Source organism: Oncorhynchus mykiss, chromosome 24 (assembly GCF_057628025.1).
Source record: "Oncorhynchus mykiss isolate SJ-2025 chromosome 24, ASM5762802v1, whole genome shotgun sequence".
Classification (NCBI taxonomy): domain Eukaryota; kingdom Metazoa; phylum Chordata; class Actinopteri; order Salmoniformes; family Salmonidae; genus Oncorhynchus; species Oncorhynchus mykiss.
This window is the reverse complement of record NC_143045.1, coordinates 3,129,891-3,147,476: the sequence shown is the minus strand read 5'-3', so window position 1 is coordinate 3,147,476 and position 17,586 is coordinate 3,129,891. Positions and strand designations below refer to the sequence as shown.

Genomic DNA, 17,586 nt, shown 5'->3' with positions numbered 1-17,586 from the left:
TGGATTCAGGTCTGGACTTTGACTTGGCCATTCTAACACCTGGATATGTTTATTTTTGAACCATTCCATTGTAGATTTTGCTTTATGTTTTGGATCATTGTCTTGTTGGAAGACAAATCTCCGTCCCAGTCTCAGGTCTTTTGCAGACTCTATCAGGTTTTCTTCCAGAATGGTCCTGTATTTGGCTCCATCCATCTTCCCATCAATTTTAACCATCTTCCCTGTCCCTGCTGAAGAAAAGCAGGCCCAAACCATGATGCTGCCACAACCATGTTTGACAGTGGGGATGGTGTGTTCAGCTGTGTTGCTTTTACGCCAAACATAACGTTTTGCATTGTTGCCAAAAAGTTCAATTTTGGTTTCATCTGACCAGAGCACCTTCTTCCACATGTTTGGTGTGTCTCCCAGGTGGCTTGTGGCAAACTTTAAACTACACTTTTTATGGATATCTTTAAGAAATAGCTTTCTTCTTGCCACTCTTCCATAAAGGCCAGATTTGTGCAATATACGACTGATTGTTGTCCTATGGACAGAGTCTCCCACCTCAGCTGTAGATCTCTGCAGTTCATCCAGAGTGATCATGGGCTTCTTGGCTGCATCTCTGATCAGTCTTCTCCTTGTATGAGCTGAAATTTTAGAGGGACGGCCAGGTCTTGGTAGATTTGCAGTGGTCTGATACTCCTTCTATTTCAATATTATCGCTTGCACAGTGCTCCTTGGGATGTTTAAAGCTTGGGAAATCTTTTTGTATCCAAATCCGGCTTTACATACAAGACCACTGATAATCTCCCTCGATCTGGGGATCCACGCAAGATCTCACCCTGTGGGGTCAAAATGATCACAAGAACGGTGAGCAAAAATCCCAGAACCACACGGGGGGACCTAGTGAATGACATGCAGAGAGCTGGGACCAAGGTAACAAAGCCTACCATCAGCAAGGGCATTGAAGATGAAACGTGGCTGGGTCTTTCAGCATGATAATGATCCCAAACACACCGCCCGGGCAACGAAGGAGTGGCTTCGTAAGAAGCATTTCAAGGTCCTGGAGTGGCCTAGCCAGTCTCCAGATCTCAACCCCATAGAAAATCTTTGGAGGGAGTTGATAGTCCGTGTTGCCCAGCAACAGCCCCAAAACATCACTGCTCTGGAGGAGATCTGCATGGAGGAATGGGCCAAAATACCAGCAACAGTGTGTGAAAACCTTGTGAAGACTTACATAAAAAGTTTGACCTCTGTCATTGCCAACAAAGGGTATATAACAAAGTATTGAGATAAACTTTTGTTATTGACCAAATACTTATTTTCCACCATAATTTGCAAATAAATTCATAAAAAATCCTACAATGTGATTTTCTGGATTTTTTCTCTGCTTTTGTCTGTCATAGTTGAAGTGTACCTATGATGAAAATGACAGGCCTCTCTCATCTTTTTAAGTGGGAGAACTTGCACAATTGGTGGCTGAATTATTTTTTTTTTTGCCAAACTGTAAATACATATACCGGTTTTGGAGAGGTGCAGGTGGCTGCCATACTGGGCACCCGGGGAGCTGTTGTTGTGGAGGGATAAGTGCCTTACTCAAAGGCACAATTGCAGGCAATGGCATCTAGGATTTGATACGAATCGCGCCGCTGGAAATGGCTGCCCTTTTACGGGCTCTTAACCAATTGTGCTATTGTGTGTGTGTTTTTTTGCTTTATTTGTAACTTATTTTGTACATAATGTTTCTGCCACCGTCTCTTACGACCGAAAAGAGCTTCTGGATATCAGGACAGTGATTACTCACCTCGTACTGGACAAAGTTTTTGTCTTTAACGAGTCTGACGCAAAGGATTTACTTCAGACATCTGACAAGGCCCTCATCCCCGTCATTCGCAGGAGAAAGAGAAGGAGATATCGGGGACGTAGGTTGGGGTGCCTTGTAAGGATCCAAATGCGAGTGGGTAATCTTCCTCTACCATCAGTCCTATTAGCCAATGTACAATCATTGCATCACAAAATAGACGAGCTACGATCACGAATATCCTACCAACGGAACATTAAAAACTGTATAATCTTATGTTTCACGAGTCGTGGCTGAACGACAACATGGATACAGGAAAACGCTCATCCAGAGGCGGCGCTGCTAGTGGCCGGGGACTTTAATGCAGGGAAACTTAAATCTAATTAACTTAACTTCTAAATGTGCAACCAGAGGGAAAAAAACTCTAAACCACCATTACTACACACACGGACAAAAGCCCTCCATTTGGCAAATCAGACCATAATTCTATCCTCCTGATTCCTGCTTACAAGCAAACACTAAAGCAGGAAGCACCATTGACTCAGTCAATAAAGAAGTGGTCAGATGACGCAGATGCTAAGCTACAGGACTGTTTTGCTAGCACAGACTGGAATATGTTCCGGGATTCTTCCTGATGGCATTGAGGACTACACCACATCAGTCGCTGGCTTCATCAATAAGTGCATCGATGATGTCGTCCCCACAGTGACTGTACGTACATACCCCAACCAGACACCATGCATTACAGGCAACATCTGCACTGAGCTAAAGGGTAGAGCTGCAGCTTTCATGGAGCGGGACTCTAACCCAGATGCTTATAAGAAATCCCGCTATGCCCTCAGACTAACCATCAAACAGGCAAAGCGTCAATAAAGAACTAAGATCGAATCATACTACACTGGCTCTGACGCTCGTCGGATGTGGCAGGACTTGCAAACTATAACATACTATAAGAGAAGCACAGCCGTGAGCTGCCCAGTGACTTGAGCCAGAGCAGCTAAAGTGCTTCTATGCTCGCTTCGAGGCAAGCAACACTGAAGCATGCATGAGAGTATTAGCTGTTCCGGACGACTGTGTGATCACGCTCTCCGTAGCCAACGTGAGTAAGACCTTTAAACATTCACAAGGCCGCAGGGCCAGACGGATTACCAGGACGTGTACTCCGAGCATGCGCTGACCAACTGGCAAGTGTCTTCACTGACATTTTCAACCTGTCCCTTACTGAGTCTGTAATACCAGCATGTTTCAAGCAGACCACCATAGTCCATGTGCCCAAAAACACTAGGTAACCTGCCTAAATGACTACAGACCCGTAGCACTCACGTCTGTAGCCATGAAGTGCTTTGAAATGCTGGTCATGGCTCACAACACTATTATCCCAGAAACCCTAGACCCACTCCAATTTTCATACCGCTCCAACAGATCCACAGATGATGCAATCTCTATTGCACTCCACACAGCCCTTTCCCACCTGGACAAAAGGAACACCTACGTGAGAATGCTATTCATTGACTACAGCTCAGCGTTCAACACCATAGTGCCCTCAAAGCTCATCACTAAGCTATGGACCCTGGGACTAAACACCTCCCTCTAAAACTGGATCCTGGACTTCCTGACGGGCCACCCCCAGGTGGTAAGGGTAGGTAACAACACATCTACCACGCTGATCCTCAACACGGGGGCCAGAGACCTGGCCATGTGGTGCCAGGATAGCAACCTCTCCCTCAGCATGATCAAGACAAAGGAGATGATGATTGTGGACTACAGGAAAAGGAGGACCGAGCATGCACCCATTCTCATCGATGGGGCTGTAGTGGAGAAGGTGGAAAGTTTTAAGTTCCTCTGCGTACACATCACGGACAAACTGAAATGGTCCACCCACACAGACAGCGTGGTGAAGAAGGCGCAGCAGCACGTCTTCAAACTCAGGAGGCTGAAGAAATTTGGCTTGTCACCAAAAACACTCACAAACTTTTACAGATGCATGTACATATTTTACAGATGCATGTACATATTTTACAGATGCATGTACATATTTTACAGATGCATGTACATATTTTACAGATGCATGTACATATCTACCTACATGTACATATTATTTCAAATACCTCGACTAACCGGTGCCCCCACATATTGACTCTGTACAGGTACCCTCTGTATATCGGCTTGTTACTGTTGTTTTACTGTTGCTCTTTAACTATTTGTTTTTTATTTACATTTTTTATTGTTGGTTAAGGGCTTGTAAGAACGCATTTCACTGTAAGGTCTACACTTGTATTCGGAGCATGTGACAAATACAATTTGATTTGATACCAGCAACCCTTTTGCCAGCTCCCTTCCCGCCAGATTTGTCCTGTCAGACCCCGGATTCGAATTGGCAACATACCAGCTTCTGGTTAGCCCCTCTTAACCACTAGGATACCTGCCTATATAACTGGGAATATTATTCACCCGGTGGAGACTCCTCAGAGGAGGAAGGGGAGGACTGTCTTCCTCAGTGAATTAGATTTTTTTTTTGTCCAATTTAAATGTTTAGATAAAACTATACTAAATATATTCACGTCAACAAATAATTGATTAAAACACGCTGTTTTGCAATGAATGTCTAGAGTAGCCTCAACAGCACTCTGTAGGGTAGAACCATGGTGTAGCTGGAAGACAGGTAGCTTCCATCCTCCTCTGGGTACATTGAATTCAATATAAAACCTAGAAGGTTCATGGTTCTCACCTTGCATAGACACAGTAAGACTTACACAGTGCATAAAATGTGGTAAGTAGTCGACTCAAATAGAGAGAAAGACAACCGTTTAACAGTTTTGAACTTATTAATTTATTCAAAAATGAAGGAGAAGCGAGAGAGTAATTTTTTTTCTCATTTTTGGTTTCACTTACTTAGCTAGCAAATGTAGCTAACTAGTTTAGCCGACTTAAACACCCTGGTCAAACAGAGGAATGTTATGTTATATACTGTAGCTGGCTATATCCAACACAACACTGGTACTCTTCCAAGGCAAGGTAAGCTTTTGGTTTGACTAATTTATTGCCACTGGGGCCCACCGGTGTAACTGTTAACTACTGACTGTAACGTTCTGCATGATTGTAGCGGGATTACTAACGCATTACTTCCATTAGCTATGCTGACTATGGCGTTACTTTAGCTAATATAGGGACAACAATGTAGGCTGTGTGTAGCGGTTTTCATATGGTTTGGCTTGGAAAGATTTTTTTTGCCTGCTCATGTGTTGTGCATTGGATTCCACAAACTAAGAGAAAAGGTGAGAGGAGGAGAGTGAAAGTAAACTGTGTTTACCGTGTTCAGGGGTGTATTCATTCCACTGATTCTGTTGAAAAAAAATCCTTAAACGGAATCAAACGAAAAGAAATGGGGATAAACATGCATGAATTTGTGTAATATAAACTCTCGTTTGATTACATCCTAGATCTATCAACTCAAATTTGGACTCACCTACTCATTCAAGGGTTTTTCTTTATTTTGAAATCAAAACTATGACATAATACATATGGAATAATGTAGTACACAAAAAAGTGTTAAATCAAAATGTATATATTTTTTATATTCGTCAAAGTTTACACCCTTTGCCTTGATGAGATGCACACTCTTGGCATTCCCTCAACCAGCTTCACCTGGAATGTTTTTCCAACAGTCTTGAAGGAGTTCCCACATATGCTGAGCACTTGTTGGTTGCTTTTCCTTCACTCTGTGGTCCAATTCATCCCAATTTCTGAGGCTGGTAACTCTAATGAACTCTGCAGCAGAGGTAACTCTGGGTCTTCCTTTTCTGTGGCGGCCCTAATGAGAGCCAGTTTTCTCATAGCACTTGATGGTTTTTGCGACTGCACTTGAAGGAACTTCCAAAGTTCTTGAAATGGTCCGGATTGACTGACCTTCATGCCTCAAAGTAATGATGGACTGTTTGTCTTTGCTTATTTGGGCTGTTTTTGGACTTGGTCTTTTACCAAATAGGGCCTCTGTATACCACCCCTACCTTGTCACAACCCAACTGATTGGCTCAACCGCATGAATTTAAATCCATTCCAGGTGATTACCTCATGAAGCTGGTTGAGAGAATAACAAGAGTGTGCAAAGCTGTCATCAAGGCAAAAGGTGGCTACTTTGAAGAATCTAAAATAAATGTAGTTTTGTTTGACACTTTTTTGGTTACTACATGATTCCATATGTGTTATTTCATAGTTTTGATGTATTCACTATTATTCTACAGTGTAGAGAATAGTAAAAAATAAAGAAAAACCCTTGAATGAGTAGGTGTGTCCAAACTTTTGACTGTTACAATACGTTGTAAACTATCACTCATAGTCTCATTATGGTCAAATAACATTTTTAGTATCATGTAGTAGCTCGATGCTACATTGAACTGGGTGAATAGAATATGAATGGAAGTCATCCAGTATGCTGTAATAGAAATCAGGCCATGCTCATGCAAAAACAAAACGTCCTCCCTCATCTTAAACGGCTATGACCGCCACTGTATCCACCATTCATGTTAAAATGTTGCATGGCCTTACAATGTTCAATAAAGACAACATAACAACCAGGAAATCCTCAGAATGGCGGTTTATGTTTTAAGAAATGTATTTATAGTGGAATAAAAATGACAACATAAGAAAATAAAGCATATAAAATAGCAGCCAAATCCTGCCATCCTACCCAAGGTCTCCCAGTGAAAGTCTGAGTGCTACTTCTTCTACATGACGATTCCTCTTCATTCCAATTCAACTCCCTTTAGCCTTCAAGGTAATTGGCTATCTTATTTCAACTAGGCTTGATTTAATGTCTATGAATGTTTTCGTGCATAAATGTTAGGTGCACAGAATCCCACTAAACCCGGGAGTTCATCCAGCTGACCCCACGTTGTCTCAGTTTGCGTCCCAAATGGCACCCCATTCCCTACATAGCGCACACTACTTTTGACCAGAGCAGGTAATAGCAAAAAGGGTACCATTTAGGACGCAATCTCTGTGACCTAACAACTAGATATTATAGAAAACCTGCTAATTTGAATATGTGAATGTATCATTACTCATCATGCCTGTAGTTGTATGTGCTTGTATATGGATGTGTGGATGTGTTCCCACAAGTTAAATTTGATGGTTAGGCTGAGGGCTTGTAGAAATAGAGAGCCCCTGGAACCTCCACAGGGAAACCCTGGTTGAGCATTCTGTATTTACACACTTATGACAACAATGGTCCATAAGAGGATTATGTGCATTGACACTATAGCCTCTGTATGATATAACAATGAGCTCTGTACAGCCTATTCTTTACCACCTCTCTCTGTATCCATAGAAGCTCGAAAACAAACACACTGTACAGAAAACATTTCTCAGAGAATAGTTACACATCAAAAACCAGGACAACTTCACTCACAGGGTAAAACCTCTTGTAAACCAAAAAACATAATTTATTTTACGGGTATTCACATTGTATGGAAACATGTCGGACTGGTCTCTAGTGGTAAAATGAACAGACATTTGAGAAGAAATCAAATCCTTTGAAAACAGATGATGATCCCAGATGATGATTTCGTTTGTAAAATGAAACTAAGGAATAGAATGGCCCTGCATACCACAAGTAAAGGAATTGTTAAATTACAACACCATATTTGGTATTATTGAGGGACTTTTAATGGGGCATACTTCATATTTGTTGAATGTGGTGACATTGGCTACTAAATTAATTCACTAGTGATTTTCTAGCATTGAAGTGAGAGAACCTTTAAAAAAAAGTGGTATTCAAAGTTGGGGTTGCTGCAGTGGGGTAGGTAAAATGTAAAAAAATGTTTTTTTTACAAAACATTAGCAACACCTTCCTAATAATGAGTTGCACTCCCTTTTGCCCTCAATTTGTTGGGGCATGGACTACAATGTGTCGAAAGCGTTCCACAGGGATGCTGGCCTATGTTGACTCCAATGCTTCTCACAGTTGTGTCAAGTTGGCTGGATGTCCTTTTAATGGTGGACCATTCTAGCTACACACTGAAAACTGTTGAGCATGAAAAACCCAGCAGCGTTGCAGTTCTTAAAACACTAAACGGTGCGCCTGGCACCTACTACCATACCCCATTCAAAGGCACTTAAATCTTTTGTCTTGCCCATTCACCCTCTGAAGGTCACACATACATAATCCATGTCTCAATTGTCTCAAGGCTTAAAAAACCTTCTTTGACCTGTCTCCTCCCCTTCATCCACACTGATTGAAGTGGATTTAACAAGTGACATCAATAAGGGATCATAGATTTCACCTGGATTCACCTGGACAGTCTGTCATGGAAAGAGCAGGTGTTCCTAATGTTTTGTACACTCAATCAGCATGTAGATTTTTTTTAGGAACAAACAATTTAGTGTACAGATTATTGTATGGAACAATATAGAAATGTTTTTGAGAAAGATAATTCGAAAATATAATTTTATTCAGTAAATGTGTTTATTGGTTTATTATTTATTTTTTTATAAGAGATGAAAGTGCAATGAATTGAAGGTTATTTATTGATGTAAAAATTTAAATGTACAGATTTTAAGGTTGCGTCATTAGATTTGAGGTCGGGTCGCGAGAAATTCTCTGGGGGAAAAAAACGAGGTCCCCAGACATTCTGGCGGAAAAAATGGATTCCCCGCTGAAAAAGTTTGAATACCACTGTTCTAAAAGAGATCTTTTGCATTTGTGGCCTGCTGGCTCAAGAGATATAGATGAAGGCATTATGAAAATAGACAACAGTTCTTTCTCCAGTCTCAGATTCTCATTGACCCAACCTAAGCGATCTGCTTAGTCGTTTCATTATCATAATTGTAAAAATGTATGGCCTAGGTTTTTCAGCCGCCTACACTAAGGCAGGAGAACGCATATACTATGGGGAATGTTTGACTGCCGCGCTGTATAGATGCCTTGAAAAGCAATTTTAGAGATGAATGATATCAACTAACTAGTGGATTCAATTCAAATGCTGAAAGAGTCTATCCAGATTTTAGATTGGATGTGACAAATACAAATGAACCTGACATACCTGGATGCCTCCAATCAAATACTTTGTCAAGATGGCCTGGTTTCAGGCACTCTTGACATATGAGTGGCACACCCCTTGGGCATTGTCAAGGAGACGGATCCATCAAAGCCTAATGTTGACAGACAGGCCACAGTTGTTCACTGTCGCCCACTCATTTTAGTCCATTTAGTAGAAAAGCACAGCCAAAACAGCAAATCTCAAGGACACCACCAGCAACTTATAAAACATCCAGGAAATGAGTAACATTATATGCTACATCGATGAATTTTCGATACGGTACACTGAATAAATCAACTTGAATGAACACACGGAGAAAGAACAGCTTTGCTCCACAAATCAAATCGGGCCTTGATTTCATTACTAGGGTCGTATTCATTAGGGCATGTGATGGAAAACACTTCCATTTTAAGTTTCTGATTGGAGAAGTTCAAGTAGGCCCTCCCCGTTTCACCCCTTTTTGTTCAGTTTGGTGCCTAATTAATACGACCCAGATCTTGCAATGAGGGTCTCTGTTGATGGTTAGAGGGACAGCTTACCCCAAAATTGAAGTTTGTAAGCAATGGGAAATCCGTAGGCCTATACCCAATTATTCCCATTAATGTAGGCTCCATATAATCTTTTGCAATGCATATTGCAGAATTTACAAAACAGATGGTGATCCAGGAAAGACTTCAAACCCCTCATACATATGAAAGCGTAAGACAATGTTTAATTTGGGGCGGAGTCTTTAAAAATCAAAGTGAAATTCCTGTAAAAACATTTACGGGAGCATTCAGTTTTAATTGGTTCTGGAATGTGTTGAATTTTTCCCCAGTGCCACCATCTCAGTATGACTACCTCTGCAGTGTGACTATCTGCATTGCCTGTGTGTACTGTGTATGTAGTGTCTGTGTGTGTGCGCGCGCATGCCTTTGTGCCTGCCTGTGTGAGTGTGTGCATTCCTGCGCGTGTGCATGAGTGTATGGTGCACGCCGCAGAGAGTGGGTCTGGGTCATGTCAAGGCAATAGCGCAGCACAAAGACGAGAGAGTGTTGAACAGATGGAATAGAGAGGACAAATTGGGAATAGTGAACCCATATCAATCACTTACAGTATATGGGATTCATATGAGACTGTATACCACAGTGGGCAATGGGAAGAAACTCAAAATGGTGGTATGTTGTGGTATCTAGTGTTAATGACCCGTGATCTGGGGGCAATATCAAGAGACAGGTCCCACACATGAGCAAAGGGAATGAATGATGACTATTTCTGATTACATTGGGGTTCTTTTTGTCTCTGGGCAAATTGTTTGAACGGGAAACTCATTCTCCCCTCCAATCATCAGCATCCCACTTGCTGACATGCATTGCGGTCTTTCAGAAATACATCTAAAACATATTTTTGTATAGAATATAATCACTATTATAAAACAAGTCATTGTGTTTGTTTTTATCTTCGGTTCTCTTTGTCGTCGTTGTCTCAAGGCCGTGATGCCCATCGTTCAAGATCAGCTTCATTTTTTGGCACTTTCACACACAAAACAAAGTATTCAAAGAATGATGCTGCATTGGACGTCTTTTTCTATGTGTTCTCTGTTTGTAGCTCTGAAAAGGCAATACTGTACACACTGGGGAAAAGAAAACATCGTATCGTCTCAGAGAACAATAGAATGGTAACAATATGATCAATGTCCAGAACACAACAAAAGGAGAAATAATTTAAAAACAGATCAACAATTAGCACAATGAGTGACAGAAAATACTGCATAGTACAAATGCCCCATAACCTGTGTCCTTCACATCCTAGACAGGGCATAGGGCCTTCGAGACAGACAGCCCATACAGAGAGGTTGTGTCCCCTCTCACGGACTTCCTCTGGTAGTCTCTATGGATATGTCCAATGGCAGTTCCATCTCTAAGCCCAGGGCATCATTCCAGAGCTCAAAGATCCCTTCCACGGGGGACGCGCTCAAAATATCCACAGCCAAAGCCATCGCCCCAGCCGCTGTCCTCCAACATCAAACGCACCAGGACCAAAGCAGCTCCTGTCACAGTACCACATGACCTTCCCATGATGCTCCCTGTTGCCCCTGTGGAGGGGTGCCTACTGGGTACAGTAGTACAGTGGGTGTGTGGTGGTCTAGGTAGGTAAAGGGGTTGTCTAGGTCAAGGGGGTGCTTCCTTGTTATTCGGGTTCGCTACTGTTGGTTGCTTTCTCCCACTCTATGCTCTCCTCGCTGTGAGTTGGCGAGGCTCCGTGGCTGGGGCCGCCCCCGGGACGCACGCCGCGCAGCCCCTGGAAGCGCCGGCACTCGGGGCAGATGCGGATGTGGCTGCAGCCCCGCGCCACCAGAGCTGCCTCCTGCGCCAGTCTGTGGGAGAAGGGCTCGGAGAGGGGCAGGCCGGCGGCAGCGCCACACAGCTTGCCATTGCTCAAGCTGACAGCAGCAGCCCGCGCCCGGCGCTCCTCCAGGGGTAGGGGGCGAGGACGGAGCATGGTCGTCCCCCGCCGACGCCTCAGCTGTAGGCTGTCCCGGCACAGGACGATCCCCTGGAGCTCCCGGAGCATCTCCTCACACACCGACAGCTGCAACACACACAGGGAGAGAGAGGCCGGGAGATCTCACTGACACACTGCAAGATCAGAGACTGACGGGCAGGCTGAATTAAAAAAAAAAAAAGTATTTTGGGTAATAGACATAATACAACAAAATGTACAATGTGGACCCAGACGATATCACTTGAAAGCATGAATTAAAACGCTTGTTTCCAAAGTGGTCCTCCGACTGACAGACACCATGCAGGACAGACAACAGCTGCACAAATAGGATAGAGTGGGATGTACTGGACATTTAAGTCTGACAATATCGTATAAAAGAACTTAAGATTAAGTTTGTTGGGAAAATATCACAACATCCTAGGGGTTTCAAGGAAAAATAGACAACTGTACAACATTCTATATGGTACTTGATGGTTAAATACTGACATTGCCAAATCCCCCTTAGCGTTTTTCCTATTTTGATGCATTACAACCTGTAATTTAAATGGATTTTTATTTGGATTTCATGTAATGGACATACACAAAATAGTCCAAATTGGTGAAGTGAAATAAAAAATATAAAAAAACAGAAAAGTGGTGGGTGCATATGTATTCAGCCCCTTTTGCTATGAAGCCCCTAAATAACATCTGGTGCAACCAATTACCTTCGGAAGTCACACAATTAGCTAAATTAAGTCCACCTGTGTGCAATCTGTCACATGATCTGTCACATGATCTCAGAAAATATAAACCTGTTCTGAAAGGCCCCAGAGTCTGCAACACCACAAAGCAAGGGGCACCACCAAGCAAGCGGCACCATGAATATAATGTTCTCCAAACAGGTCAGGGACAAAGATCAGGGTTGGGTTATAAAAAAAGATCAGAAACTTTGAACATCCCACGGAGCACCATTAAATCCATTATTAAAAAATGGAAAGAATATGGCTCAACAACAAACCTGCCAAGAGGGCCGCCCACCAAAACTCACGAACCAGGCAAGGAGGGCATTAATCAGAGAGGCAACAAAGAGACCAAAGACAACTCTGAAGTAGCTGCAAAGCTTCACAGGGGAGATTGGAGTATCTGTCCACAGGACCACTTTAAGCCGTACACTACACAGAGCTGGGCTTTACGGAAGAGTGGCAGGAGAAAAGCCATTGCTTTTGGCGAACATGTTTGGTGTTCGCCAAAAGGCATGTGGGAGACTCCCCAAACATATGGAAGAAGGTACTCTGGTTAGATGAGACAAAAATGTAGCTTTTTGGCCATCAAGGAAATTGCTATTTCTGACGCAAACCCAACAACTCTCATCACCCCGAGAACTCTCATCACCCCGAGAACACTATCCCCACAGTTAAGCATGGTGGTGGCAGCATCATGCTGTGGGGATGTTTTTTCATTAGCAGCGACTTAGAAACCGGTCAGAATTGAAGGAATGATGGATGGCATTAAATACAAGGAAATTCTTGAGGGAAACCTGTTTCAGTCTTCCAGAGATTTGAGACTGAGATGGAGGATCACCTTCAAGCAGGACAATGACCCTAAGCATACTGCTAAAGCAACACTCGAGTGGTTTAAGGGGAAACATTTAAATGTCTTGGAATGGCCCATTCAAAGCCCAGACCTCAATCCAATTGAGTATCTGTGGTATGACTTAAATATTGCTGTACACCAGTGGAACCCATCCAACTTGAAGGAGCAGATTTGCCTTGAAGAATCGGCAGAAATCCCAATGGCTAGATGTTCCAAGCTTATAGAGACATACCCCAAGAAACTTGCAGCTGTAATTGCTGCAAAATGTGGCTCTACAAAGTATTGACTTTTGGGGGGTGAATAGTTATGCACTCTCAAGTTCTGTTTTTTTTGTCTTATTTGTTGTTTGTTTCACAATAAAAAATATTTTGCATCTTCAGAGTGGTAGGCATGTTGTGTATATCAAATGATAGAAACCCCCCAAAAATCAAATTTAATTCCAGGTTGTAAGGCAACAAAATTAAAAAAATGGCAACGGGGTGAATACTTTCGCAAGCCACTGTATATTCAAAAGTATGTGGACACACATTCAAATTAGTGGATTTGGCAATTTCATCCACAGACATGTAATCTCCATAGACAAACATTGGCAGTAGAATGGCCTTACTGAAGCGCTCAGTGACTTTTAACGTGGCACTGTCATAGGATGCCACCTTTCCAAGTCAGTACGTCAAATGTATGCCCTGCTAGAGCTACCCCTGTCAACTGTATGTGCTGTTATTGTGAAGTGGAAACATCTAGGAGCAGCTGCGAAGTGGTAGGCCACACAAGCTCACAGAACGGGACCGCCGAGTGCTGAAGCATGTAGTGCGTAAGAATCGTCTGTCCTTGGTTGCAACACTCACTGCCGAGTTCCAGATTGCCTCTGGAAGCACAGACAGCACAATAACTGTTCGTCGGGAGCTTCATGAAATAGGTTTCCATGGCCGAGCAGCCGCACGCAAGACTAAGATCACCATGTGCAATGCCAAGTGTCGGCTGGAGTAGTGTAAAGCCAAGTCATGAATCACTCTTCACCATCTGGCAGTCCGACGGACAAATCCAGGTTTGGCGGATGCCAGGAGAACGCCAATGCATAATGCCGACTGTAAAGTTTGGTGGAGGAGGAATAATGGTCTGGGCCTGCTTTTCATACGTTGGGCTATGCCCCTTAGTTCCATGAAGGGAAATCTTAACGCTACAGCATACAATGAAATTCTAGAAGATTCTGTGCTGCCAACTTTTTGGGAACAGTTTGGGGAAGGCCCTTTCCTGTTTCAGCATGACAATGCCACCGAACATAAAGCGAGATCCGTAAAGAAATAATTTGTCGAGATTGGAGTGGAAGAACTTGACTGGCCTGCACAGAGCCCTGACCTCAACCCCATCGAACACCTTTGGGATGAATTGGAACGCCGACTGCGGGCCTAATCACACAACATCAGTGCCCAACCTCACTAATGCTCGTGGCTGAATGAAAGAAAGTCCCTGCAGCAATGTTCCAACATCTAGTGGAAAGCCTTCCCAGAAGAGTGGAGGCTGTTATAGCTGCAAAGTGGGGACCAACTCCATATTAATGCCCACGATTTTGGAGAGAGATGTTCGACGAGCAGGTGTCCACATACTTTTGGTCATGTAGTGTTTTCCTTTCGCATTCTTATATATTATATGAAATTATTGTGAAATACTGGTTACATTATACATTTTGCCATTCTCATCCTCGTAACATAAGACAAATCCCTGCCCTGCATTTTCCTTATTGCGTTAAATGTCTGTGCTGGTTTGCCCGTCTCCTCTCTGTCTTCCTCTCCCAATGATATCACACAGTGTCAGTGTGGACTAGACAAAGACAGGGCGAGGAGAACAGGCATGATAATCCACACATCACAGTTAGCTGTAGTCACACAGTACATATTTCTAACTGTTTTGGCCATGGCATCTCCCTTTGTGCAATGTAATAGAAGGGAACAAGCTTACAGAGGCATTGCGTGGGCCATGAGCCATGCCATTATAACTGACAAAAATCAAACAAGCCATTCCAGATACACACTTAGATAGATAGATAGCTTGTGTGCACACACACTAATTTGATTGTTTCCTAGTCCCCCCAAAAAATAAGTCAGGTGGCATGGGCTTTTCTGTACACAGGCTGGTTTATTTAGATATATATTTTTTATATCACAGTGTTGTATCGGGAACAATTGAAAACAGTCATATTTCGTAAAGAAAAACATCACAGAAAAATACAGCAGAAACTGAAATTAAATCATTTCCAAACCATGAAACAACGTCTTGTTCAAAAATGAATTCAAAGCGGGCTGATTTGAGGTTGTTCAAGAATAAAAGCACAGCATTTACAGTCACATTCACTACCAGTGGAGACAGCTGAGGTCTACTACATAAAGGCATGCAGATAGATAGTGTATGTGAGGTATTATCTTTGGCAGAGGTCTCAGAGGCAAATGAAAGGAATGGCGCACACTTGGCAAGGGGCTGGCAGGGATAGGAAGCTATGTGCTTCAACCTGTGTGAGGCAGCATAGTGGGGCTCATGGGGCTTGCTGCTTCTGGAGTTGAGCTGGGTCTGGGAGAAGAGCGCATCAGGGCGGGGAGAGGGAGACAAAGCAGATGCAGGTAAAATAGCCCTCTCTCACCTCTGTTCCGGGCATCTGCCGCAGAAACCACATAAACTCCAGCACCGCCATGAAGATGGCCACCAGGAGACCGCACACCAGCACCACGAAGATACCGCCTATGTTTTCCATGCCTAGTCCTGGGAGGGAGGGAGAGAGAGAGGGAGAGAGCGAGGGCGAGAGACAGAGAGAAAGAAAGAAAGAAAGAAAGAGAGAGGGAAAGAGATTCAAAAAAATAAAAACCAGAAATACCTTATTTAGATAAGTATTCAGTCCCTTTGCTATGAGACCCGAAACTGAGCTCTGGTGCATTCTGTTTCCATTGATCATCCCTGAAATGTTTCTACAACTTGGAGTCCACCTGTGGTAAATTTAATTGATTGGACATTATTTGGAAAGGCATCACACCTGTCTATATAAGTTCCCACAATTGACAGTGCATGTCAGAGCAAAAACCAAGTCATGAGGTCAAAGGAATTGTCTGTAGAGCTCCGAGACAGGATTGTGTTGAGGCACCAAAACATGTCTGCAGCATTGAAGGTCCCTAACAACACAGTGGCCTTCATCATTCTTAAATGGAAGAAGTTTGGAACCACCAAGACTCTTCCTAGAGCTGGCTGCCCGGACAAACTGAGCAATCGGGGGAGAATGGGCTTGGTCAGGGAGGTAACCAAGAACCCAATGGTCACTCTGACAGAGTATCACAGTTCCTCTGTGGAGATGGGAGAACCTTCCAGAAGGACAGCCATCTCTGCAGCACTCCACCAATCAGGCCCAGATGTGCAGCAACGCTACCCATCAAACCTGACAGAGCTTGAGAGAATCTGCAGAGAATTGGAGAAACTCCCCAAATACAGGTTTGCCAAGCTTGGACCGTCATACCTAAGAAGTCTTGGGACTGTAATCACAGCCAAAGGTGCTTCAACAAAGTACTGAGTAAAGGGCCTGCATACTTACAGTATCAGACAAAAGTTTGGACACACCTACTCATTCAAGGGTTTTTCTTTATTTTACTATTTTCTACATTGTAAAATAATAGTGAAGACATCAAAACTATGAAACAACACATGGAATCAGGCAGAAATGCAAAAGTGTTAAACAAATCAAATTATTCAAAGTAGCCACCATTTGCCTTGATGACAGCTTTGCACACTCTTGGCATTCTCTCAACCAGCTTCATGAGGTAGACACCTGGAATGTATTTCAATTAACAGCTGTGCCTTGTTAAAAGTTAATTTGTGGTATTTCTTTATTCTTAATGTGTTTGAGCCAATCAGTTGTGTTGTTACAAGTTAGGGGTGGTATGCAAAAGATGGTAAATCTATTTGGTAAAATACCAAGTCCATATTATGGCAAGAACAGCTCAAATAAGCAAAGAGAAATGACAGTCCATCATTACTTTAAGACTTGAAGGTCAGTCATTTCAAGAATTTTGAAAGTTTCTTCAAGTGTAGTTGCAAAAACCATCAAGCACTATGTTGAAACTGGCTCTCATGAGGACCGCCACAGGAAAGGAAGACCCAGAGTTACCTCTGCTGCAGAGGATACGTTCATTAGAGTTACCAGCCTCAGAAATGGCAGCCTAAATTAATGCTTCAGAGTTCAAGCAACAGTAACATCTCAACATCAACTGTTCAGAGGAGACTGCGTGAATCAGGCCTTCATGGTTGAATTGCTGCAAAGAAACAACTACTGAAGGACACCAATAATAAGAAGATACTTGCTTATGCCAATAAACATGAGCAATGGACATTAGACCGGTGGAAATCTGTCCTTTGGTCAGATGAGTCCAATTTTAAGATTTTTGGTTCCAACCTCCATGTCTTTGTGAGACGCAGAGTAGGTGAACGAATGATCTCCACACGTGTGGTTCCCACCATGAAGCATGGAGGAGGAGTGATGGTGTGGGGGTGATTTATTTGAATTCACTTAACCAGCATGGCTACCACAGCATTCTGCAGTGATATGCCATCCAATCTGGTTTGCGCTTTGAAAGACTATAATTTGTTTTTCAACAGAACAATAACCCAACACACCTCCAGGCTGTGTATGGCCTATTTGACCAAGAAGAAGAGTGATGTAGTGCTGCAGCAGATGAACTG

General features: G+C 43.0%; 1 protein-coding gene across 1 annotated transcript in view; it reads right to left on the bottom strand.

Moving 5' to 3' along the window:
• Nucleotides 1-6,359: 6,359 nt before the first annotated feature.
• The window catches only part of LOC110503540 (glutamate receptor ionotropic, kainate 4-like), a 433,335-nt gene continuing 422,108 nt past the window's right edge, over nt 6,360-17,586 (bottom strand). The window contains exons 20-21 of the mRNA XM_036961231.2: nt 15,506-15,624; nt 6,360-11,388 (exon numbers count right to left, since the gene is read on the bottom strand). Coding sequence (XP_036817126.1) covers nt 10,987-11,388; nt 15,506-15,624 — 521 coding nt within the window. The 3' untranslated portion in view covers nt 6,360-10,986. The remainder of the gene's footprint in view (nt 11,389-15,505; nt 15,625-17,586) is intronic.